Here is a 26,409-nt window from a genome sequence, read left to right as displayed (position 1 = left end):
CATTTTTGTAATAGTATCGCCTCAAGTTCTGAGAACTGCTAGGTAGAATATCATTGTTCTTATATGAGAATAAATTAACATGGACAAGGAGGAGAGATCTTGCAACACATAATTAGGAATGTTTATTGTTGCTGAAGATGATTTCATTCCACGCTTTGTTTGTGAAACACAACGGATAAGAACTCGGGTACAAATATTATTTAATTTAAACAAATCTCTCGCCTCTCGCTCATGCCTATGAAGTGAGGAAATACATCTTGTTATGATTCTCAGTTACCGGACCATAAGCATAAGCTGCGTAGTGTAGACGTGGTGGCGTCGCTATAGGAAGCTTTTTCTCCGACATTGTCAGTCAGTAGCTAAAAATATTATTTACGTTAAGTCGTGTGTATATTAGCCTCTTAAAAGAAGTCTAAAATCAAATCGAGTTTAAGATCGCGTCTACAGCAATATGTAGATGAATTTAAAAACATTTTTACTACCGACAAAAAAGTGTTGTTTTGCCAACCATGTGGTAAATCACTAAGTGCAGATCAGAGCTCTCAGGTAACCCAACATTTGTCTGGAAACAAGCACACTGCCGCTGCTTCACGGCAAAACAGTAGATATAAAAAATGTGTAAAGTTGCTCAAGTATTGGAGGGTGTGCCTGTAGGTGAAATTGACTGTGTAGGTGTTTGTGACATTCCTCTCTTTAAATATGCACGTCTGACGTCCTGTGATGTGGAAAGATCGTTTTCACAGTATAATTCGTTCTTCAGAGATAATGGGCATGCATTTGTGATGGAGAATTTGGGAATGACCTTTGTTGTTCACTGCAATTCTCGGACAACTACTAGCAACTGATACTCAAGTGTGATTGGTGAGTACCTAGTAACATTTTTTTTTCAAGCTAAGTAAGGTATTTTTGTCATATTAAAAAAAAATATATTTTTTTTATTTTAGAAAATATTTTCGTACTTTTCAGCACATAAAAATAAATATATTTAAATTTTTAGCACATAAAAATCCGCTCCCTACTGATAATAATCTACGGTATAAAATAGTAACATATACTGGCGACTCGACTGCGTGACATTCAAAACAAACGAACAAATATCTGAATATTCAGGATGATTAATGAAGTGATAAAGTAATACCCGATTTTTGCAGTTCCGTTCCGAAGGCCATTTTAAACAAATCATGTCATATGAACATAGATCCGGCGAGAAATATTTAAGGAGCTACAACTGTTCGAATCCTAAGAAAGTGGAAGTGGTGGTGAGCGGAAGTAAAGGGACTCAATTAAAATTACACAGAAATAGTAATAATAAATAATGTATTAAATAGAAAACAAGCATACGTCTGTATAGATAAAGTTTTCAAATATTCTTTTTTTACACTTATAGCTTTTCCTCTCATGGATATGAATCGTGCGCGTAGCATTCTGTAGCTCGCTTATACGAATTTAATAATGGGAGGATTTTGTTTTCAGCATCCCAGTAGGTTAGTGTCAACATTGAATAAAGAATGACATGATCGGTTGTTTCAAATGTATGTTAATGTAAATGGATGTGTGACGGCGCATTTATTTTAGAATAATACGCAATATTTTACATCATAAAAATGAAAAGAAATAGAATTAACAGTGCTCTCGCGCATGGGGTCTACAGAACAACAGGTTGATGTGTACATTTTGAAACCTTGTAATCAGTAAAGCAAAACTAATAAAAGAAATCCAGGTAATTAACCTGAAGACCAGACAGATTGAAGAATTAATGTTCGCCACAATATATGATTAACTGAAAAAATGGAAAAGTATCAAGGGATTGACCGTCACATAGTACAGGGACATCATTTTATTTTTACTTCAATTTTTATTGCATCTGAATTTTTTAATGTACTTCACTCCCACCCCCTCTACTAGTATACTTCCAATGGTTCTCCACACAGAACAGAGAACCCGTGTGCAGTACTGCGTTACTGAGTATAGTACGTTCCAGAAATATGTTCGCGTTTTCCAGTGACGAAAGAGTTTTCAATATTGAATCATATTTTTGCACAGGTACTGTCGTCCGTTTGCCTACGTCGCATCCCGGTTTCCCCCACCTGTTTCTGTTCGCCCCTCTGTAAAGTCTAGTAGCTGGGCTGTCTTAGCTCTTTTCTGAAAACATTAATTTCTGTTAGGAATTGGACGTCTACGTAATATTATAGAACTGTTTAAACTAACTTAAATAAAAGGGCCTCGTTAAATAATTAACTGTCACGTGATTCCCCCTCCTTTCTACGCCCCTGCGACAAAACCAGTTGGACGGACAGTAGATAGCATGTCTGAGTAATTTTATCTTTTCGGATCGGGCAGAAGTAAAGATTGAATTTACAGTACATAAGGTACTCTTTTATGGAATAGGTACAGAATTATTTCAACATGAGTTACTAGTACGAAGGACGAAACTGGTTATTGGAAATAGGTACAGTAGTCTATAGTGCGATAATATGCACAAAAGAACTGAAGCCTGTATCGAAATTAACGGCCAACATTTTCAAAAATGTGTTTAACTATCCATATTATGATTATTTTTCAATTTAACTTCATTCTCTATATTGTACGCTAATGTGCTGTAACAGTACAATATACACTGCATAATGAATACGTCCGCATGGAAAGCTCAGTTTGTGAGTAAAAACACTAAGTGTTAATACAGTACTGTATTTTGATTAGACAAAAACCTAATGAAAATTATCAAACTAAAAATCGCGATACTTCCTAGTTTACGTAAATGGATGAACTACTTTTCTTCCCTCCTATACCTAGTAGAGTGATTTGTATTTTACGCCAGTATCATCGAACTCCAGTCTTGGAAGGTGGAGCAAGCGGTGTTTCCGGTTGTAGACCTTAATCCAAGGATATAGCCAGGTTAATATTAAAAATGTTAGTGAAAATAAAATGATGTCCCTGTACAAATGCAACCCTCTTCCTTATTCTTTTTGTATTCTCCTTGTTCTCCTTGTATTCCTCTTATTATCCTTTTCTTCCTCTTTTTCTCTTTGTATTCCTCTTCTTCTCCTTGTGTGCGCCTTATTTTCCTCTTTCCTTGTATGTTCATCAATACTTTATGATATACAGCTTAGTAAAGCTATGCACTTGTGGACAGATGATCGCACGTACATGTGGTTCTAAGTAAGACATATCTTAGAGCATAGTAAAGTTATTCATCTGTCTTTTTTTTTTTTTTTTTTTTCCTAGATACTGTTACTTAGTAGTTGTCACACTCTAATAATTTTCCGCCCACCTGTTAGTAGCGCTATAGAACAGTCATTTTTAACCGGTGTACGGTGTGTCTCGAGAAAATGAAAATATGAATAGCAAAGGTTGTCATAACAAAGATCGAAAAATTAAAAGTGAGAAGAGTAAAACAAAATGGTAAAAAAAATGAGACAACAAGAATCAACATTGAGCTAACACGGCACAAATCAACATTCAGTAAACGCATTCTATCCTAAAAAAAACTCAAAATTCCCCCCCTGGTTCGAGACCACTGGTTTAGATAATGCGAGTGTGCCTCAAGATTTTAAATTATAGCCTGCCTTTAGTGTGTCATGTGTTAAAAAAAGTTTGAAAAAACGCTACTATAGAACATGTCATTTCTTTTAACTTTGCTTTTCATTGCATTTTTTTTTAATTGTGTTGACTTTACTGTATCGCCTTTTGCCAAAAATAGCTTTTTTTCAAGGTTTTATGCAGTGAAAATTTTAAAATCATTCTGAAAGCTTACTGTGAGCAAGTCTAGATCCTACGTCTACGAGTAACTATAAATCGTTTTTATGTTTTAAAAACCAGTTTTATAATATAAGAGTCGACCAATAATTTTCGAGATTCTTACTCCTCGCAAGGATTTTCTATTGAATTGCGATCAGTTCTTCCCTTCCAAATAGAGTTATGCTAAATCATTTTATTGTTTAAGTTTGTATTACAGACACACAATTATGACACAAGACGAAATATTAATTCAACATTAGTAGAACCTAAATGTCTCACATCTGCTGGTCTAAAGCATAGCATTAATTTTGGCCCTCGGTTGTACAATGCTTTAACTAAATTACACCCAGAACTTCTAACATGTAACCCACTAACTTATAACAAGAAAATTAGAAACGTGTTAATATCTTCAATTTGATTAAATAAATTTATAGCCTATGTGTATGAATTAATCAACCTATATTATATTTGTATTCTATAATTTTGAAATATATATTAGTCCTACTTTTCACGTGCGATATTATTCTTTTCTAGTGTTAATATTATATTATATAATTCCATTGCCGCTGTAATTATATTTTAGTTCCTATTTTATTTAACTTATTTATTTATATTATTATTATTTTTTTTATTTTAATATTATATCTGAACTGCGACCGAGCACGAGCGCTGCTCATTCGGTCTCAAATTTTGTTAATACTACTGTATCTTCTTTTTATATTGCTTGTATTATTTTATTTTGTATTTCTCCTTGTTTTGTTTTGTAATTATATTTCTTTATTCTGTATATTTGAATTTAAATAAATAAATAAAAAAATGTAAAAAGAAAATAAATGTGCCTACAAATCCAAAGTTCTTGACCGCTCTTAACCCGTCAAATTTATTGCCAAACGACAATCAAGATAAAGATTATACTACCTTACTTACTTACTTACAAATGGCTTTTAAGGAACCCGAAGGTTCATTGCCGCCCTCACATAAGCCCGCCAGCGGTCCCTATCCTGTGCAAGATTTATCCAGTCTCTATCATCATATCCCACCTCCCTCAAATCCATTTTAATATTATCCTCCCATCTACGTCTCGGCCTCCCTAAAGGTCTTTTTCCCTCCGGTCTCCCAACTAACACTCTATATGCATTTCTGGATTCGCCCATACGTGCTACATGCCCTGCCCATCTCAAACGTCTGGATTTAATGTTCCCAATTATGTCAGGTGAAGAATACAATGCGTGCAGTTCTGTGTTGTGTAACTTTCTCCATTCTCCTGTAACTTCATCCCGCTTAGCCCCAAATATTTTCCTTAGCACCTTATTCTCAAACACCCTGAACCTATGTTCCTCTCTCAGAGTGAGAGTCCAAGTTTCACAACCATACAGAAGAACCGGTAATATAATTGTTTTATAAATTCTAACTTTAAGATTTTTCGACAGCAGACTGGATGATAAGAGCTTCTCAACCGAATAATAACACGCATTTCCCATATTTATTCTGCGTTTAATTTCCTCCCGAGCGTCATTTATATTTGTTACTGTTGCTCCAAGATATTTGAATTTTTCCACCTCTTCGAAGGATAAATCTCCAATTTTTATATTTCCATTTCGTACAATATTCTGGTCACGAGACATAATCATATACTTTGTCTTTTCGGGATTTACTTCCAAACCGATCGCTCTACTTGCTTCAAGTAAAATTTCCGTGTTTTCCCTAATCGTTTGTGTATTTTCTCCTAACATATTCACGTCATCCGCATAGACAAGAAGCTGATGTAACCCGTTCAATTCCAAACCCTGCCTGTTATCCTGAACTTTCCTAATGGCATATTCTAGAGCGAAGTTAAAAAGTAAAGGTGATAGTGCATCTCCCTGCTTTAGCCCGCAGTGAATTGGAAAAGAATCAGATAGAAACTCACCTATACGGATTCTGCTGTATGCTTCACTGAGACACATTTTAATTAATCGAACTAGTTTCTTGGGAATACCAAATTCAATAAGAATATCATATAATACTTCCCTCTTAACCGAGTCATAAGCCTTTTTGAAATCTATGAATAACTGATGTACTGTACCCTTATACTCCCATTTTTTCTCTAATATCTGTCGAATACAAACAATCTGATCAATAGTCGATCTATTACGCCGAAAACCGCACTGATGATCCCCAATAATTTCATCTACGTACGGAGTTAAAAGGATTATACTACCAGGAAGTGTATCTGCAAAACTTATCATAGCATCATCTGTTATAGAGATTTGAATTGCTTTTTGCATGTTGACAATAAGTCATGTTTTTTATTTCTGTGCTTACAGGGTCCAGGAGACGGACGGCTCTTTCTTCGAGAGCTTCACTGCGCTGTCATGGAAACAGGAAAACAGACGACTGATGGCAATGCAGGAGGTGGAGGGCAGGGCAGAAGACCCTCCCCCGAGCGAGCAGTCCGTAGGCATCAAGCCCACAGAATGCAGGATCCACAAGAAAGAGGTTCGTAACAATACACTCGCATCACAAATTCAGTAGCGTTGATCGTTACACTAATGTGCATGGTCGTAAATTTTATGTGAATAGTTGCGAAAGGCCATTAAAAGAAAATTGTAAGAATTATGGGCCATAAGTTGACACATTTATTTCTTTCCAGGACTTAACTTCAGGATTGCTTTTTTCCGCTCATATCCCTTTTCATAGTAATACACTAACAGAGCCAATTTGAGGTTATGTTAGTGGAATTTAGTCAAATAAATCCTCCAAAACTCGAGTGTGAGGTTTACAAAACCTAAATTTACGTTCTAGATGGTTACCACTACCATCGTTCCCTAAAAGCAGCCGTGGCGAGAACGTGACTCGCGAGACATTATGGCTCGCAGTGATAGCTGTGCATTTCGTTTGCTTCTAACCTCCGCCAACCCCCACCCTCTCACTCACTGGAGTCAAACTCCGTTCCATTTGTATTTGTCTCTGACCTGCGAGTGGCATATGTCTCTCTTGAAACCATGTACAAAAGTTCCAAGTAGGATGGAAGAACTCATTTTTTTTTCTGTCAAAATGATGAGAATATTAAATGTATGATTTGTTCACAAGTATTACGAGGAAAACGGTTGTATAACATAAAACGGCATTATACTACATGTTACTGATAAAACATTATAAGGTTAAGTGTTATTGTTGTTGTCATCATCATCATCTCTGTACGTCGACCCTTTTTCAGCAGATGTACGAATAATGCAGTTAGCTATGTTTACATATGTATATTAATTTTTTTAGGACATACTGAGTACGTAAGGGCTACCCTCAATGGGGTGCAGTTCATATTATTATTATTTATTATTTTACTACAAAAACAGAAGGTTTTCCTACAGTAGACAGTCACTTCCTCACTTTACTGTCGTGAATTGAACCCAGTTCCACTCTATCAGTATTACGTAAGTAACAACAGAGTATAGGGGAGAAGTGGGTACAGTAAGACAGGGAGAACAGTGAGACATTTTTTATTAGATGGTAAATTTTGATGTTGAGATGTTGGTAACAGTGGAGTTGTATGTTGCATGAGTTAAGTAGCAGTATTTTCATACTCGATTTGATTCTAGTTATAAAGGCGAATGATGAAAAAATAATTCGTAATTCTTCACTCTAGAAGTAAAATTTTGGCTTGTGTTTAATGAAGGTTATATTGGGTATACAAATGAGATATACCTGAATATGAATGTTTTGTTACCTAATACGATGGTATTTGAGATTATGTTTGGCAAAATTTCGTCTTTCTTGGTTTAATTTTGAAGTGATGGCGTCATTTTTAAATGAACTATGCGTAAAGGGAACAGTGAGACATGCCATTGAAGGGTACACTGAGACGTCTCACTGTTCCCATTTACCAATGATTTGCAAAAACAAACTGTAATTATATTACATTTACCAGTAACTAACATTAAAAATGAACATGCTAGTTACCAATTTAGGGACTGTAGCTTAAAATAATGGATACATTACGTTTTAATGGTTTCATAAATAAAAAATTATTCACAAAACTTAAGAAAATTTTAAAAAATAATAAAGGATTAAGCTTTGTTGTCACCAAAAATTCATTTCATTTTTTCGCAAAAGTTTGAAACGTCATGGAAAATTCACTTTTCCAAATGTTTCAGATGTTTTCAATGGTTTCGAAGTCAGACATCAAAATGATTCTAAATAAGCCTGCAGAACATGTCAAGTTAAGAGACAGCAGGCTTTCCTTTCTTTTGAAATAAATGTAAATCTTTTCAATGTCCGTTAATAGTCACTGTGGTGTCTCACTGTACCCTCCTGAATGGGAACAATGAGACATTTGCATTTTTTTGACAAACACGTATTGTATGTTATGTCCTTTATCTACTAACATTTTTGTTTATGTATTATTATTATACTCCATGTTTTAATGTCTATTTCTATTTCACTTGATTTTTTAAATATTTGAATTATCACTTGCCTACATATGTATTAATATTTTGTGTCTCACTGTACCCCACTACTCCCCTACCAGTTTCTTTGAAGAAAGGAACGCTGTCATTTTCATGACGAGATTAAACGAATTTAGTGTGCTATACAACGCTTGTTATCCCTCTCGTCTGATCTTAGCCATCTTCTCCATAGTGTGGATCCCGGTTCAGATTGCATGCAATTTACGTAGTAGAGGATTAGATGAGATTCATTAAGAGGCAGAGATGGGAGATTGGCGGCTTAACCGCACATGCAATTGTGCAACACAAATATATCGATCAGGGCTCACCAAACATATGGAGCATCATTAATTTAGGTTAGGTAAATATCGAAATCAGGACCCAAACTAGCTCAGTCGGTAAAGCAGCTGGTGACAAATTCGTAAGGTGAATGTTCGACAGCGGACGAGTGGAGTATTGTTTCACAACAAGAAGAAAATTATTTAACGAATTTTATCCCATTTTTCCTTCTTTCAAATGAATACCTAGCACAAAACCTGAGGCCGGAGCAGGAGAGCTTTCCTAATCCTTGAAGAGTTGATGATAATGATGATGATGATTATTATAAACATCCTATAGACTAATAATTATACCCGCCAATTTCATTTACTCTTATGTTCCATTTACTCCCCCACCTTTCTCCTTTTCTCCTTCGCTCTTCAGCACTTTTTCTTCAGTTCCTTTTCCTTATTCTTCTTCTTATATTTTTCAAATGGTTTTTCTTTGATAATTTTCCATCTGTTACTGTTTCATCCCTTTCCTTCAACTCCCTCCTTTTCCTACTCTTCCTTTACCTTCTCCTTTTTCAATTCTTCCTTTTATTTTTCCTTTTTCTACTGTTCCTTTTATTTCTCCTTTTTCTACTCGTCCTTTTCCTTCTCCTTTTTCTACTCGTCATTTTTCTTCTCCTTTTTCTACTCTTCCTTTTCTTTCTCCTTTATGTACTGATCATTTTTCTTCTCCTTTTTCTACTCTTCCTTTTCCTTCTTTTTCTACACTTCTTTTTCTACTCTTCCTTTTCTTTCTCCTTTTTCTACTCTTCCTTTTCCTTCTCCTTTTTCTACTTTTCCTTTTCCTTCTCCTTTTTCTACTCGTCATTTTCTTCTCCTTTTTCTACTCTTCCTTTTCCTTCTCCTTTATCTACTCATCATTTTTCTTCTCCTTTTTCTACTCTTCCTTTTCCTTCTTCTTTTTCTACACTTCTTTTTCTACTCTTCCTTTTCTTTCCCCTTTTTCTACTCTTCCTTTTCCTTCCCCTTTTTCTACTCTTCCCTTTTCCTTCTCCTTTTTCTACTCGTCATTTTTCTTCTCCTTTTTCTACTCTTCCTTTTCTTTCTCCTTTTTCTACTCTTCCTTTTCCTTCTCCTTTTTCTACTCTTCCTTTTCTTTCTCCTTTTTGTACTCGTCATTTTTCTTTTCCTTTTCTACTCTTCCTTTTCCTTCTTCCTTTTCTACTCTTCTTTTTCTACTCTTCCTTTTCTTTCTCCTTTTTCTACTCTTCCTTTTCCTTCTCCTTTTTCTACTCTTCCTTTTCCTTCTCCTTTTTCTACTCGTCATTTTTCTTCATCTTTGTCTACTCTTCCTTTTCTTTCTCCTTTTTCTACTCTTCCTTTTCCTTCTCCTTTTTCTACTCGTCATTTTTCTTCTCCTTTTTCTACTCTTCCTTTTCTTTCTTCCTTTTCTACTCTTCTTTTTCTACTCTTCTTTTTCTTTCTCCTTTTTCTACTCTTCTTGTTCCTTCTCCTTTTTCTACTCTTCCTTTTCCTTCTCCTTTTTCTACTCGTCATTTTCCTTCTCCTTTTTCTACTCTTCCTTTTCCTTCTCCTTTTTCTACTCTTCCTTTTCTTTCTCCTTTTTCTACTCTTCCTTTTCCTTCTCCTTTTTCTACTCTTTTTCTACTCTTCCTTTTCGTTCTTCTTTTTCTACTCTTCCTTTTCGTTCTTCTTTTCTACTCTTCTTTTTCTACGCTTCCTTTTCCTTCTCCTTTTTCTACTCTTCCTTTTCCTTCTCCTTTTTCTACCCTTCCTCTTCCTTCTCCTTTTTCTACTCTTCCTTTTCTTTCTCCTTTTTCTACTCTTCGTTTTCCTTCTTTTTCTATTCTTCCTTTTCCTTCTCCTTTTCCTACTCTTTTCTTTCTTCTTTCTCTAATCTTCCTTTTCCTTCTCCTTTTTCTATTCTTCGTTTTCCTTCTCCTTTTTATACTCTTCCTTTTCCTTCTCCTTTTTCTACTCTTCGTTTTCCTTCTTTCCCTAATCATCCTCTTGCTGCTTTTCTTCCTTGTCCAACCTTTCGCTCGTCTTCCTTTTCCTTCTCTTCCAATATTTATCCTACATTTTTTCCCTTCCTTTTCTTCTCCTCTTTGTTCTCGTCATTTTGCTACTCGTCTTCTTTTTTCTATTTCCTTTTCTTATCCTCCTTTCTCTTCTCCATTTTCTTCATATTTTTATCAATGTCTTCTTCTTTCTCTGCTCCACTTCGTCTTCATTTTTGTATCTTTCTCTCATCACATTTTCCTTGTATTTCTATCCTTCTTTCCATTCTTTGGCTGCCTAATATCGTCCCTTTCGAATTTACTTATCCCTTTTTTATCAAATCTCTTTTATTTTCATTTATTTTAAATATACTGCTCCTTCTCCTACTCTTTAATATTGTGATATTTCTTACACATTTTGCATTTTGCACTCTTCCTCTTCTTTGTAGTTTTTTTCCTTTTCTTTATATTCCAGCTTATCCTTCTACTCTTCTTCATAAATCATTTGGTGTGAGGTTTCCTAAGTTGAAAAATGTGTTCAACTTTTTGGCAAACATAATTTATAACTTTCAATGTGTTCAGAGGGGCTTAACTTTTTCCTCTCTTTGCTCTATATCTTATATTAGCTATAGAACATGCAACGTACTAAAGTTAGCTTTAGGCTTTATAAAGTTAGGTAATTAAAGGTGAGTTTCTTTATTAAATTCCGTTATCAAGATGTATTCTCTAGGTTGGACTCCAGTGTTTCTTCCTTCGGGAAACCTAAACCTTACATACACAACAGACAAACAATTCGGACAGATTCTTGAAGGTTGATCATCACTTGAATAATGAGCAAACATTCGTATCTAGCTGTGATTCGAACTCACGACCTCAGCTTCCTCCTAACGTCAAAGTTGTGTCTGCTGTTGTACAGGAGTAAGCTACGAAATGAAATAAACTTTAAAACGAGAAACTACGTCTATGGTAAAAAATATATACTACTAATACTACTTACTGGCTTTTAAGGAACCCGGAGGTTCATTGCCGCCCTCACATAAGCCCGCCATTGGTCTCTATCCTGAGCAAGATTAATCCATTCTCTATCATCATATCCCACCTCCCTCAAATCCATTTTAATATTATCCTCCCATCTACGTCTCGGCCTCCCTAAAGGTCTTTTTCCCTCCGGTCTCCCAACTAACACTCTATATGCATTTCTAGATTCGCCCATACGTGCTACATCCCCTGCCCATCTCAAACGTCTGGATTTAATGTTCCTAATTATGTCACGTGAAGAATACAATGCGTGCAGTTCTGTGTTGTGTAACTTTCTCCATTCTCCTGTAACTTCATCCCTCTTAGCCCCAAATATTTTCCTAAGCACCTTATTTCAAAACACCCTTAACCTATGTTCCTCTCTCAAAGTGAGAGTCCAAGTTTCACAACCATACAGATGAACCGGTAATATAACTGTTTTATAAATTGTAACTTTCAGATTTTTTGACAGCAGACTGGATGATAAAAGTTTCTCAACCGAATAATAACACGCATTTCCCATATTTATTCTGTGTTTAATTTCCTCCCCAGTATCATTTATATTTGTTACTGTTGCTCCCAGATATTTGAACTTCTCCACTTCTTAACAAAAAATAAAAAATAAATTTCCAATTTTTATATTTGCATTTCGTACAATATTCTCGTCACGAGGCATAATCATATACTTTGTCTTTTCGGTATTCACTTCCAAACCTATCTCTTTACTTGCTTGAAGTAAAATTCCCGTGTTTTTCATAATCGTTTGTGGATTTTCTCCTAACATATTCACGTCATCCGCATAGGTAAACAGCTGATGTAACCCGTTCAATTCCAAACCCTCTCTGTTATCCTGGACTTTCCTAACGGCATACTCTAGAGCAAAGTTAAAAAGTAAAGGTGATAGTTCATCTCCTTGCTTTAGCCCACAGTGAATTGGAAAAGCATCAGATAGAAACTGGTCTATAAGGACCCTGCTGTACGTTTCACGAGACACATTTTAATTAATCGAACTAGTTTCTTGGGAATACCAAATTCAATAAGAATATCATATAAAACTTCTCTCTTAACTGAGTCATATGCCTTTTTGAAATCTATGAATAACTGATGCACTGTACCCTTATACTCCCATTTTTTCTCCATTATCTGTCGAATACAAAATGTCTGGTCAATAGTTGATCTATATACCAAAATGTAATTAAATCTTAGGATTTATACGGCAATTTTCTTACTATTGCTAAATTCGCCTCTCTTTGTGTTACATTAGACTAAACAATGAAAGGAATTGAACAGACGAAACTATTTTTGAGGCTTCTAAATACAAAATCCTTCCTTTCTACTGTTTGGCTTACATTCTTCTTGTTTTCTTATTTCGACTACTGCGTCAAAATATCCGACGTTGGAGGTCCTTTTTGAAAGTATGGTACAGGAGCAGTATAGGAAATATCAAGAACACTCTAACTACAGTTTAGAATATCTCTTGCGATAGTGACTTAAATCTTTCCTGTCATTGTCGTGAGATGCGCATATTTTTCTAATCATGTTTCGTGTATATTTAGTTAAAATTACACCAGTATTTGTACACTATGTAAAGTCACTAATGCAGGGATGCAGAACTGGGGAAGAGAGAGGTGGAAGCATGGGGCTAGAGTTCGTTCCCCGTCTACCTGTGACGTCCGCAAGCACACTGAATACGTATTTCCTCTTAGCCTACCATATCCGATGAGATGTGGGGAGTGAAAGGAAGCGATGTGTCACGTATTCCGAAATGTGATGTGTGCCACAATTGTAGCACAGTTTTGCATCTCTTCACTAACGTATGTGTAATAAAAACCACTCTTCTCTCAGAAAGATTTTTAATACAGTTAAACGGAAACATAAGAAACTTTCGCATAATTTTTGTTCACACATATTTCTCCTTTTATTTCAGATCGAACAGCTGTACGTCGAAGTGTTGTACACCATAACCAACAAAGTGGGCGCCTCTACCGGCCAGTATTCTCATTACAAAGAGGATTTGTACTCGTATGCGCAGGAAGCCTTTGGCATCTCGTCCGAGATTCATCGGAAATTTATGGCCATCGCTAGTGAAGAGAAGGTATGTTCGTCGCACGATACTATTAACCACATCATGTTCGTAATTTGAATATTATGCTTTCACTGTGTTTGTGTTAAAAAGTAGACTATTTGGTGTACCGCCGCACCTGGAACCCCCGATCACATATAAACAGATTGATCAGCCAAATGGACTTTTAAGATGATAAGTTTTATCAGTTTCATTGTATGCTGCCATCTAGCGACTGTAAAAGAAGTCACGTTATAACCATTATAATTGCATGGAGTAATAGCTTGCAACTGTACTAGCGGTCGTTACCAGAAAAGGCCTTTTTTTTTTTTTTACAACATGGGAATAGCTAATCTTCATGTCTTTCCAATTCTCGTAACAGTTTCCAGAAATATCAAAATACTTTCTTTATACTCCAAATACCGGAAAGAAAATTCATAAAAACATTTCGAAAACAGATCTACGCTTTGTTGTGATGTCTTTTGTGGATTCATTCATTCATTCATAGTTTTCTGCCCAAGAGCAAGTGTCACTGCAAACCCAGCTTTCTCCAACCTTCACTACATTCTGCCTTTCTTTTAATTTTCGCATATGATCCGTATGTCTTAATGTCGTATGTCGTCTATAATCTGATCTCTTATTCTACTCCGAACTTTTCTCCCGTTTACCATTGCTTCCAGTGTATCCGTCAGTAGGAAATTTCTTCTCAGTCAGTGGCACAGCCAATTCCTTGCTAAATTATATATAATGTGTTGATCGTAAATGGCTAGACAGGTATAACATCCATATATATTTTTAAGTATACTTGTAATCTGTTTTTACGTCTGGACGTTTATAATTACATGGCGGGTATTAAGTATGACAGATTTCTGGATTTGAAGAAGCTGCTCTTTTCTTATTATTAAAAATTACCTTTTTCAAGTAATCGATTTCAAAGTATCAATGGCAGATAGTATTAGGGCCTTTAATATTATTATTATTATTATTATTATTATTATTATTATTTAAAATGTGTCTCAGTGAAACGTACAGCAGAGTCCGTATAGATCAGTTTCCATCTTATGCGTTTCCAATTCACTGTGGGCTAAAGCAAGGAGATGCACTATCACCTATACTTTTTAACTTTGCTCTAGAATATGCCATTAGAAAAGCCCAGGATAACAGAGAGGGTTTGGAATTGAACGGGTTACATCAGCTTCTTGTCTATGCGGATGACGTGAATATGTTAGGAGAAAATCCACAATCGATTAGGGAAAATACGGGAATTTTTCTTCAAGCAAGTAAAGAGATAGGTTTGGAAATAAATCCCAAAAAGACAAAGTACATGATTATGTCTCGTGACGGGAATATTGTACGAAATGGAAATATAAAAATTGGAAATTTACCCTTTGAAGAGGTGGAAAAATTCAAATACCTGGGAGCAACAGTAACAAATATAAATGATACTCGGGACGAAATTAAACACAGAATAGTCTAAATATTGGAAATGCTGTTATTATTCGGTTGAGAAGCTTTTATCATCTAGTCTCTTGTCAAAAAATTTGAAAGTTAGAATTTATAAAACAGTTATATTGCCGGTTGTTCTGTATGGTTGTGAAACTTGGACTCTCACTTTGAGAGAGGAACATAGGTTAAGGGTGTTTGAGAATAAGGTGCTTAGAAAAATATTTGGGGCTAAGAGTGATGAAGTTACAGGAGAATGGAGAAAGTTACACAACAAACAACTGAACGGATTGTATTCCTCACCTGACATAATTAGGAACATTAAATCCAGACGTTTGAGATGGGCAGAGCATGTAGCACGTATGGGCGAATCCAGAAATGCATATAGAGTGTTAGTTGGGAGGCCGGAAGGAAAAAGACCTTTGGGGAGACCGAGACGTAGATGGGAAAATAATATTAAAATGGATTTGAGGGAGATGGGATATGATGATAGAGACTTGATTAATCTTGCTCAGGATAGGGACTAATGGCGGGCTTATGTGAGGACGGCAATGAACCTTCGGGTTCCTTAAAAGCCAGTAAGTATTATTATTATTATTATTATTATTATTATTATTATCATTATTATTATCCACTTAACACTTTTTTCTCTATTTGTAATTTAGTACCCGCGGAAATTAACTCCCTTTATTGACATACGTGTTTCCCTCTTTTTCCCCCTCACCTGTGCTGTTCTCGGTGTTCCATGGTACACAAAAGCGACAAAACTGCCACCTATGTGGGTATTAATTTAATTCGCTGATCACTGAACGAGCTAACAAAGTAATCCGCCACGTCACATTTCATTGCCGTTTAAATTGCACAATGAAGGCAAAATGAACCATTTTCTGATAATTTGCCTGGGGATTAAAACTAAAAGTTGATTTAAAAACCAATGTTACGCTGCACGTCATTATGATACTTCCGTTAATCTTATTACAGCTGAATTCTGTCTCAACGACATCACGCCGTGGATAAACACGCTGTGACAGTTTTAATGGGCGTGTAATGTAGGTTATTGACGAAAGTAATATTCCAGATAACACAATCCATAGCTTATCAGTCATCAACAATGAAATTACAATTGAGGAGCTTGCTGGAAAAACTATCTCAGTTAAAATACCTTCCTTTGAGAAAAGAAGTGATCTAAGAAATGAAGGACATTTCTTTTTTGATAAAATTGTGTTAGTTGTGAGTGTAACTATTCTTTAAAATAGTTTATATTCTCCCATTATAGTTTGATATTTAAATTTCTATAAGAAATTAAGATATACTTACCTACTTGCTTACTTACTTACTTACTTGCTTTTAAGGAACCCGGAGGTTCATTGCCGCCCTCACATAAGCCCGCCATAGGTCCCTATTCTGAGCAAAATTTATCCATTCTCTATCATCATATCCCACCTCCCTCTAATCCATTTAAATATTAACTTCCCATCTACGTCTCGGCCTCCCTAAAGGTCTTTTTCCCTCCGGCCTCCCAAGTAACACTCTATATGCATTTCTGGATTCGCCTATACGTGCTACATGCCCTGCCCATCTCAAACGTCTGGATTTAATGTTCCTAATTATGTCACGTGAAGAATACAATGCGTGCAGTTCTGTGTTGTGTAACTTTCTCCATTCTCCTGTAACTTCATCCCTCTTAGCCCCAAATATTTTCCTAAGCACTTTATTCTTAAACACCCTTAATCTCTGTTCCTCTCTCAAAGAGAGAGTCCAAGTTTCACAACCATAAAGAACAACCGGTAATATAACTGTTTTATAAATTCTAACTTTCAGATTCTTTGACAACAGACTGGATGATAAAAGCTTCTCAATCGAATAATAACAGGCATTTCCCATATTTATTCTGTCTTTAATTTCCTCCCGAGTATCATTTATATTTGTTACTGTTGCTCCCAGGTATTTGAACTTCTCCACCTCTTCAAAAATAAATTTCCAATTTTTATATTTCCATTTCATACAATATTCTCGTCACGAGAAAGAAATTAAGATATCGTCTGTAAAATGTCTTTATTCTGGCAAGAAATTAAGATATTGCCACAATAAATACATTTTACAGACACAGCAGAAGTCGTTTTTCCATCAGTCCATTTATTGATGAGCAATGTGAAACACTTGTGTATGTTACAAATGATACAGTAGTTTTTGCAAAAATGAGAACATTTTTTTATTCATCCCAATGAACTTAAGAAACATTTTCTGTAACAGAATTTAAATTGATGTCCATTATTTTCGAATCAATGACTTGTGCCTTCAGCCTTAGCAAAGATACGTTCATTATCAGAAATGTCACAAACACGATCTAAAGATTCTTCATGAAACTGCAGCTAAAACCACAGTATTTCTTCACTTGACAGGACTTATTATCAATATCCTTCTTTCTGTACTTCATCCCTCTTTATTTATATGGCTACATTTTGTATTCATTCTTAATTTACTTCTTTGTGTACTTCATTCATCTTTGTTTATTGGGCTACATTTTGTATTCGTTCATAATTTCTTCCTTTATGTACTTCATCTTTATTTATTGGGCTACATTTTGCATTCAATCATAATTTCTTTCTTTATGTACTTCATCTTTATTTATTGGGCTACATTTTGTATTCATTTATAATTTCTTTCTTTATGTACCTCATCCATCTTTATTTATTGGGCTACATTTTCTATTCATTCATAATTTCTTCCTTTATACTTCATCCATCTTTGTTTATTGGGCTACATTTTGTATTCATTCATAATTTCTTTCTTTATGTACTTCATCTTTATTTATTGTACTACATTTTGTATTCATTCATAATTTATTTCTTTATCTACTTCATCCATCTTTATTTATTGGGCTAAATTTTGTATTCATTTATAATTTATTTCTTTATGTACTTCATCCATCTTTATTTATTGTGCTACATTTTGTATTCATTCATAATTTCTTTCTTTATGTACCTCATCCATTTTTATTTATTGGGCTACATTTTGTATTCATTTATAATTTATTTCTTTATGTACTTCATCCATCTTTATTTATTGTGCTACATTTTGTATTCATTCATAATTTCTTTCTTTATGTACCTCATCCATTTTTATTTATTGGGCTACATTTTGTATTCATTCATAATTTCTTTCTTTATGTACTTCATCCATCTTTATTTATTGGGCTAAATTTTGTATTCATTCATAATTTCTTTCTTTATGTACCTCATCCATTTTTATTTATTGGGCTACATTTTGTATTCATTTATAATTTATTTCTTTATGTACTTCATCCATCTTTATTTATTGGGCTAAATTTTGTATTCATTCATAATTTCTTCCTTTATGTACTTCATCCATCTTTGTTTATTGGGCTACATTTTGTATTCATTCATAATTTCTTTCTTTATGTACCTCATCCATTTTTATTTATTGGGCTACATTTTGTATTCATTTATAATTTCTTTCTTTATGTACTTCATCCATCTTTATTTATTGGGCTAAATTTTGTATTCATTCATAATTTCTTTCTTTATGTACCTCATCCATTTTTATTTATTGGGCTACATTTTGTATTCATTTATAATTTATTTCTTTATGTACTTCATCCATCTTTATTTATTGGGCTACATTTTGTATTCATTCATAATTTCTTTCTTTATGTACTTCATCTTTATTTATTGTACTACATTTTGTATTCATTTATAATTTATTTCTTTATGTACTTCATCCATCTTTATTTATTGGGCTAAATTTTGTATTCATTCATAATTTCTTCCTTTATGTACTTCATCCATCTTTGTTTATTGGGCTACATTTTCTATTCATTCATAATTTCTTCCTTTATGTACTTCATCCATCTTTATTTATTGGGCTACATTTTGTATTCATGCATAATTTCTTTCTTTATGTACTTCATCCATCTTTATTTATTGGGCTACATTTTGTATTCATTTATAATTTATTTCTTTATGTACTTCATCCATCTTTATTTATTGGGCTACATTTTGTATTCATTCATAATTCTTTCTTCATGTACTTCATCCATCTTTATTTATTGGGCCACATTTTGTATTCATTCATAATTCTTCCTTTATGTACTTCATCCATCTTTATTTATTGGGCTACATTTTGTATTTATTCATAATTCTTTCTTTATGTACTTCATCTTTATTTATTGGGCTACATTTTGTATTCATTCATAATTTCTTTCTTCATTTACTTCATCCATCTTTATTTATTGGGCCACATTTTGTATTCATTCATAATTTCTTTCTTTATGTACTTCATCCATCTTTGTTTATTGGTCACATTTCGTATTCATTTTTAATCATTTCCTTCTCACTATTCTTTTATTTTTTCTCTCCTTAAATATTCTTATATTTAATTCCATATTTATTCATGTTAGTGTTTGATCTCCCTGTCTTTTGAAAAAATTAAAATTTGTATACCATACAAATAACACACTCAACGTTTGTTATGTTGGCACGACGCTGCATAAGATAACGTCTTATTGAAAACTTCAGCATCCATTACGTTTAAATTCGCTCTTATAACTTATACATTTTTCAGTAGCATTGTCATTTTTGTGCCTTTGATTGTACTGTCTAAGCATTGTGTAGAGAAAGAGCATTTTTAAAGAAGGGATTTAGTGATCGTCATGGTAGCTGCTCCTCTGTCAGATCGCAATGTCAGTTATTCAAACCGTATCAGTCCTCGCAGTGTCTCACAGCTTAGCGGGGTGAAGAAGACAGGCACGGCGCAGAAAGAGCTCTCTGAGCTTAGAACCATTTTCACGGTACACGGAGCGTATTATGCCGTCCCGACTGATTGTTAAGCAAAGCTTACTATTTGTATGAAAGATAAGCAGTCATGCTCTGTTCTGATACAAAAGTGATCGCAAGAATTTTCATACCACTTCGCTCTTGCTTGAGAATTTTTGTAACTGTGGCATGTGGACAATCATCCAACCAGAATGGCGCGGTATCGTGTGGTTAGCACGATGATTCTCTCCCAGCCGTTATAGCTGGTTTCCGAAACCGGATTTTCGCTACCTATCGTAGCTCCACAAGTGAATGATGATGCTGAGTGGGTACCGGTCCCAATCACTGGCCAAAATTTCATGAGAAAATTTCTTCCCCCACGAGGACTCGAACCAGCGCGCATTCCGTAACGCGAGTACGAGGCAGGATGCCTTAGACCACGATGCCACGGCGCGGTACGTTGGTGGTTGTAGTAGTAATAATAGCACTTGTAGTTGTAGTAGTACGATGGCCTTCTAGCCTGGAATTACCTTCCCTGTCTTGGAAATTTTCATACATTAGCTTCCTTCTTTTCGGATGGCAATAACTCAACTTCATTTTTGTCTAATCTACTTTCAAAATCATTTGTTGCAGCTTTTATGTTAGAAGACTCCGGCATACTTACTTACTTACTTCTTACTTACTTACTTACTTACTTACTTATAGCTTTTAAGGAACCCGGAGGTTCATTGCCGCCCTCACATAAGCCCACCATTGGTCCCTATCCTGAGCGAGATTAATCCAGTCTCTATCATCGTATCCCACCTCCCTCAAATCCATTTTAATATTATCTTCCTATCTACTCCTCGGCCTCCCTAAAGGCCTTTTTCCCTCCGGCCTCCCAACTAACACTCTATATGCATTTCTGGATTCGCCCATATGTGCTACATGCCCTGCCCATCTGAAACGTCTGGATTTAATGTTCCTAATTATGTCAGGTGAAGAATACAATGCGTGCAGTTCTGCGTTGTGTAACTTTCTCCATTCTCCTGTAACTTCATCCCTCTTAGCCCCAAATATTTTCCTAAGCACCTTATTCTCAAATACCCTTAACCTATGTTCCTCTCTCAAAGTGAGAGTCCAAGTTTCACAACCATGAAGAACAACCGGTAATATAACTGTTTTATAAATTCTACCTTTAAGATTTTTTGACAGCAGACTGGATGATAAAAGCTTCTCAACCGAATAATAACACGCATTTCCCATACTTTCATCAACAATGTCATCTTCATTATTATCATTACATTTTTTTTTTTTTTTTGTAATTCCGCTTTACTAAGTAGCATTTTACTGCCAAGATTATTCAATTTCTCCTTATGCTCGTTGTCCGATTTATCACTGTCTTTATCTGTATCATGGGAATCTTCTGGAGGGGTCACATATATTAGACTCTCACTATTATTATTTTGATTTTCCATTAACCCCAGAATTTCACTCACGGTTAGACTGGAAATAAAACAATGTAATGGAAACCATATACATATTATAAAGAATACTACAGGAGTGCACAAGGCATGGCGTCCTATTTTTAGGACGGCACTTTATTTCACCTTGTACCTAGCAACATATAAGAAAATTTTATTGTTTTTATATACCACATGAAACTGAATTATTCAACTCACTATGTGAAAATAAAAATCAGATATCTGTGTCACCATTACAGAGTAACTAAGAATGAACTTACCCGCGGTACGTCAAAAAATACTGTTATCCTGCCATCTTGACAAAAATTAGCTGGTATGAACAAATTTTCGCGCGGAATTCAAACACTGCAACACCATAATACAATGTATATAATTTACATTCTCAAAAGTGCCTCCAACTGTACTAGACAAGAAAAAGTTCCGTAGAAATCAGTATTTTACGCAAGTCCTATTTTTAGGCCGCTATGCAGTAATGGGTTAAAGGAAAACAGACTATTTTATTGGTTAGAACATCCATATTTAATCACTGATTTTACATTAATGAACTCTTCTTTTTCTATTTGAGAATTGTGCCGTTTGTGAGACAGAACTGTCGAAACCCATTGTGGTACTAGAAGGGCATACACAAGTCTCGGGGCGGGCAGGAAATGCAAGTACAGTACTGTATTCGTTGATGGATAACCAATAAGAATTTGTATTCATTTCACCTACCACACCCACTACTCTTATTGGACTGAACTTTCAATTCTGTTCTGTCGAATTTAGGAGAGTCCACTGTAGGGGAGTAGTGGGTACAGTGAGACACAAAATATTAAGACATATGTATGCAAGTGATAATTCAAGTATTTTTAAAATCAAGTGCAATAGAAATAGACATTAAAACATGGAGTACAATAATACATAAACAAAAATGTTAATAGATAAAATACATAATATACAATACGTGTTGGTCAAAAAAATGACTGTTCCCATTCAGGAGGGTACAGTGAGACACCACAGTGTCTATTAACGGACATTGAAATGATTTACATTTATTTCAAAAGAAAGGAAAGCTTGCTGTCTCTTTATCTTGCCAAGTCCTATAGGCTTATTTAGAATCATTTTGATGTCTGACTTCGAAACTAATGAAACATCTGGAACATTTGGAAAAGGGAATTTTCCATGACATTTCAAACTTTTGCGAAAAAATAAAATGAATTTTTGGTGACACCAAAGCTTATAATTTTAAGAATTTAATTTAATTCTTTATTATTTTTTAAAATTTTCTTAAATTTTGTGAATAATTTTTTATTTATGAAACCATTAAAATGTAATGTATCCATTATTTTAAGCTATAGTTCCTAAATTGGTTACTAGTATGTTCATTTTTAGTGTTATTTACCGGTAAATGTAATATAATTAAAATTTGTTTTTGCAAATCATTGGTACATGGGAACAGTGAGACGTCTCAGTGTACCCTTCAATGGCATGTCTCACTGTTCCCCCTTACGCATAGTCCGTTTAAAAATGGCGCCATTACTTCAAAATCAAAACAAGAAAGACAAAACTTTGCCAAACATAACTTAAAATACCACAGTATTAGGTAATAAACCATTCATATTTATATCTCATTTGTATATCCAATATAACCTTCATTAAACACAAGCCAGAATTTTACTTCTGGAGTGAAAAATTACGAATTATTTTTTCATCACACACCTTTATAACTGGAATTAAATCGAGTATGAAAATATTGTTACTTTACTCATGCAACATACAACTCTGCTGTTACCGACATCTCAACATTAAAATTTACCATCTAATAAAAATTGTCTCACTGTTCCCCCTGTCTCACTGTACCCACTTCTTCCCTACTTCGTTACTAGGGAAACGTGGACAGCAGATGAGCGATAATTTCAGTGCTGTTTGTTTTAGCGCATACTGTACTTCCTATATCCACCCACTATTACAAGAGTGAGGTGTAACATTTCGACTCCCAGCAGCACGTCAATCAGCTTTCACAACTTCTCTCCGAGTCTTGAATTGAAAGAAGCTGAAATTCGTTTTTCTATAGGTTTCATGAATAAGACGACATGCAGCACGCTGACAAAGACTATAGCTTCATAATTACAAAAATTATCTGCACATTGAAGCATAACTTGATGCAGTCGTTGTTCTCTCACAGTGGAAATTGTTCCTCAGCACGAGACGTGCTTTGGGTTGTTACGAATTTCTCTCGCTTTGAAACGCCTGCAGCAATGTCACGTAATAATTATCCTCATTGTCCGTGCTATGGACACACAGACGTGTTAATTTAGCTCTAAGACACTCAGACAATGCATTCATGAGCACGCAGTTTCTTCATACAAGCTACGACAGCGAATAGTAATTCTCTACTACACAAATACTGGTACAGGGTGTTTAGAAACTCGTTGGACGTTAACGTGTCGACTTTCGAATCCGAAGGCCCGCATTATTTTAACAAGTCCAGGGGAAATTTTGTTTCCCCTGCCGTCATATCTTCATAATTTAAAAAGCTTCTAAATTAAGCAAACTCGAAATCTCTGCTAATTATTGTCTTCCATTCGTAGACTGGAGTGTTATTTGCGTAGAATGCTTTTGGAAAAATGTGGCAGTAAGGGCTTTTCCAGAAATCACCCATTTTTACTACTACTACGATGGCATCTCAGCCCAAAGTCGAGCCTTAGCCTCCTCAATTTTCTTCCTCCAACTGTCCCTGTCCTGTGCTAATCTCCTCCAGGCAGTTGTTCCGAGATAGTCCTGAGAATCGACCGTTACCGCATCTATCCATCTATTTTTGGGTCTTCCAGTTGGTCTTTTGCCGTGTATTTTCCCTTCTAAGATCTTCTTTGGTATTCTGTTCCCTTCCATCCGACAGACATGTCCGGTCCATTCAAGCCTCCTTAATTTGATGAAAGTAACAATATCGAAACTTCTATATAATTTATATAGCTCGTTATTGTAACGTATTCTCCACTGCATATTTTCTTGCACCGGTCCAAAAATTCTTCTGAGTATTTTGCTTTCAAATATACCTAGTTTAGCTTCTGTCTCCGTAGATAATGTCCAAGTTTCGCTTCCATAACAGAGGATACTTCTAATAATTGTTTTGTATATTTTAAGTTTTGTTTCCTTGTGCACACAGTTAGATTTCAATATTGCGCTTAATGCAAAACAGGCCTTAATGGCTGCAGTGATTCGACTCTGTACTTCAATTAATTCGTTATTGTTACTTGTCATTACTGTTCCAAGATATTTAAACTTCTCAGTTTCTTCAAACATGTTTATCGTCAGATTAGGAGGGTTATATAATCTTTTCGCTGTAAGAAAAATCCTAATGTAAACAATAGCACGTGACTGAAGTGAGGCTTCATTGGTCGCTGTTTGGCGCCATAGATTCTCAGTACGTGTTCCCGCCTACTGTTGTACATTCTGTTTCATGTTAAACATTTCCCGTTACTCGTCAAGTAGGCCTAACCTCACTACTATGCATTCATTTGCTGAGGAAACATTTACTTTATAATTACTGTAATTAAAACTCACTTGACTTATTTAAGACTATTTGTTTTTCTGCCCTTTTGAGAGAGTTTCTACTCTTATGATTAATAACCACACACACCGAGGATGCAGAAGCCATACGTGCTTACGTAAACAACTACGAGCACAAGTGACGCCAGCTTGTTACAGGAACAGACTACCTCGGTATTACTGTTTGTATTCATCCGCGTTCATAGTACATAACAAAATATAAATGTAGCTTTTATTTTACATAGCGTTTTACATATGAGTGAAGGTATATGTTTCATTGTATTTAACAACTAGAATTCAATTTTTTATTTCCAAATAATACAAGATGATAGTTTCCAAATACGGACTATATTTTCCTGCGTCATGTGAGTGTTTCGACTGGGAGACAATCACGGGTATGACAGCCACTTGCTTGTGTTTACATTAGGATTTTTCTTACAGGGAAAAGAGTAAATATATTCTGTTTATTTCTTATTTGTGTCATCTGTTTGGTTTTACTTGCATTAATCTGCAACCCGATTTTAGCGGCTCCTTGTTCCAGGTCTTTATACACTACTTTTTTTTTAGTATTTTATTTTACGACGCTTTATCAACATCTCTGGTTATTTAGCGTCTGAATGAGATAAAGGTGATAATGCCGGTGAAATGAGTCCGGGGTCCAGCATCGAAAGTTACCCAGCATTTGCTCATATTGGGTTGAGGGAAAACCCCGGAAAAAACCTCAACCAGGTAACTTGCCCCGACCGGGAATCGAACCCGGGCCACCTGGTTTCGCGGTCAGACGCTTATACACTACTTCAACATAACATCCAAGTCGTCTGCGTATCCTACTATTTGAACGCTTTTGTAATCTAAAGAGCTGTTAGGATCTATACCTGTCTGTGCTATCACCCAATGTAAAGCAAGATTGAAGAGCATTGGTGCTAGAGCATCCCCTTGTTTCAGCCATTATCAATATTAAATTGTTCTGTTGAACCACAACATATCTTCACTTGGTTTCTGCCATGGTCATCTTAACGAGTTTGATTATCTTTGGATGTGTCCCTTGATGAATCATAATTTTGTATAACTTAATCCTTGTGTATTAATGTTGTCATAAGCTGTACTGAAATCTACAAACAAATGGTATAAGTTGAGATTATACTCCCAGAACTTTTCTGTCATGCCTTTAACAGTGTAATCTCATAAATTTCGTGCTGTCAGTTCTTTTGTTAAATATTTTCATTCTGTAATATTAATCACACTTTGACTATTAATCATAATTTGACTTTTCGTAATCACATATTTAATATAACAAATAATGCTTTTAAAAATCTTGGTTTTTATTATTGGAAAGTCAAAAAACTTTACGAAACACTTCGAGTTTGACACTCCTTTTTAATTGTCACGTTGGCGCTAAAGTGGAATATGCCTCTGTAATTTGGTCACCCACTTGCAAATCATATAGTAATCAAATTGAAAAAATTGAAAAGCGATTCTCAAGATGTCTGTATTTTAGAAAATATCATTATTCAGTCCTCCATAACAAAATTTCATACAAAACCTACTTGCTGAATTTAATTTAATGTAATGTCTCTTGGAAGTCGTAGATTACCTGTTGAGCAACTTTTATTATATAAAATATGCAACGGTCTACTGGATATTAGCGAAATATGATCACTAATATAAA

The 26,409-nt window shown here is 35.0% G+C and overlaps 1 protein-coding gene across 2 annotated transcripts in view; it reads left to right on the top strand.

The window, feature by feature from the left end:
* The window catches only part of unc-13-4A (BAI1 associated protein 3), a 758,033-nt gene that overhangs the window by 354,754 nt on the left and 376,870 nt on the right, over positions 1–26,409 (top strand). For both annotated transcript variants that reach the window (XM_069831997.1, XM_069831998.1), the window contains exons 2-3: positions 6,045–6,216; positions 13,397–13,564. In XM_069831997.1, the coding sequence (XP_069688098.1) occupies positions 6,045–6,216; positions 13,397–13,564 (340 nt within the window). The remainder of the gene's footprint in view (positions 1–6,044; positions 6,217–13,396; positions 13,565–26,409) is intronic.

The sequence above is a fragment of the Periplaneta americana genome, chromosome 7 (assembly GCF_040183065.1).
Source record: "Periplaneta americana isolate PAMFEO1 chromosome 7, P.americana_PAMFEO1_priV1, whole genome shotgun sequence".
Lineage (NCBI taxonomy): Eukaryota > Metazoa > Arthropoda > Insecta > Blattodea > Blattidae > Periplaneta > Periplaneta americana.
Note: the sequence above shows the minus strand (reverse complement) of the source record. Positions and strands in the feature narration are given on the sequence as shown.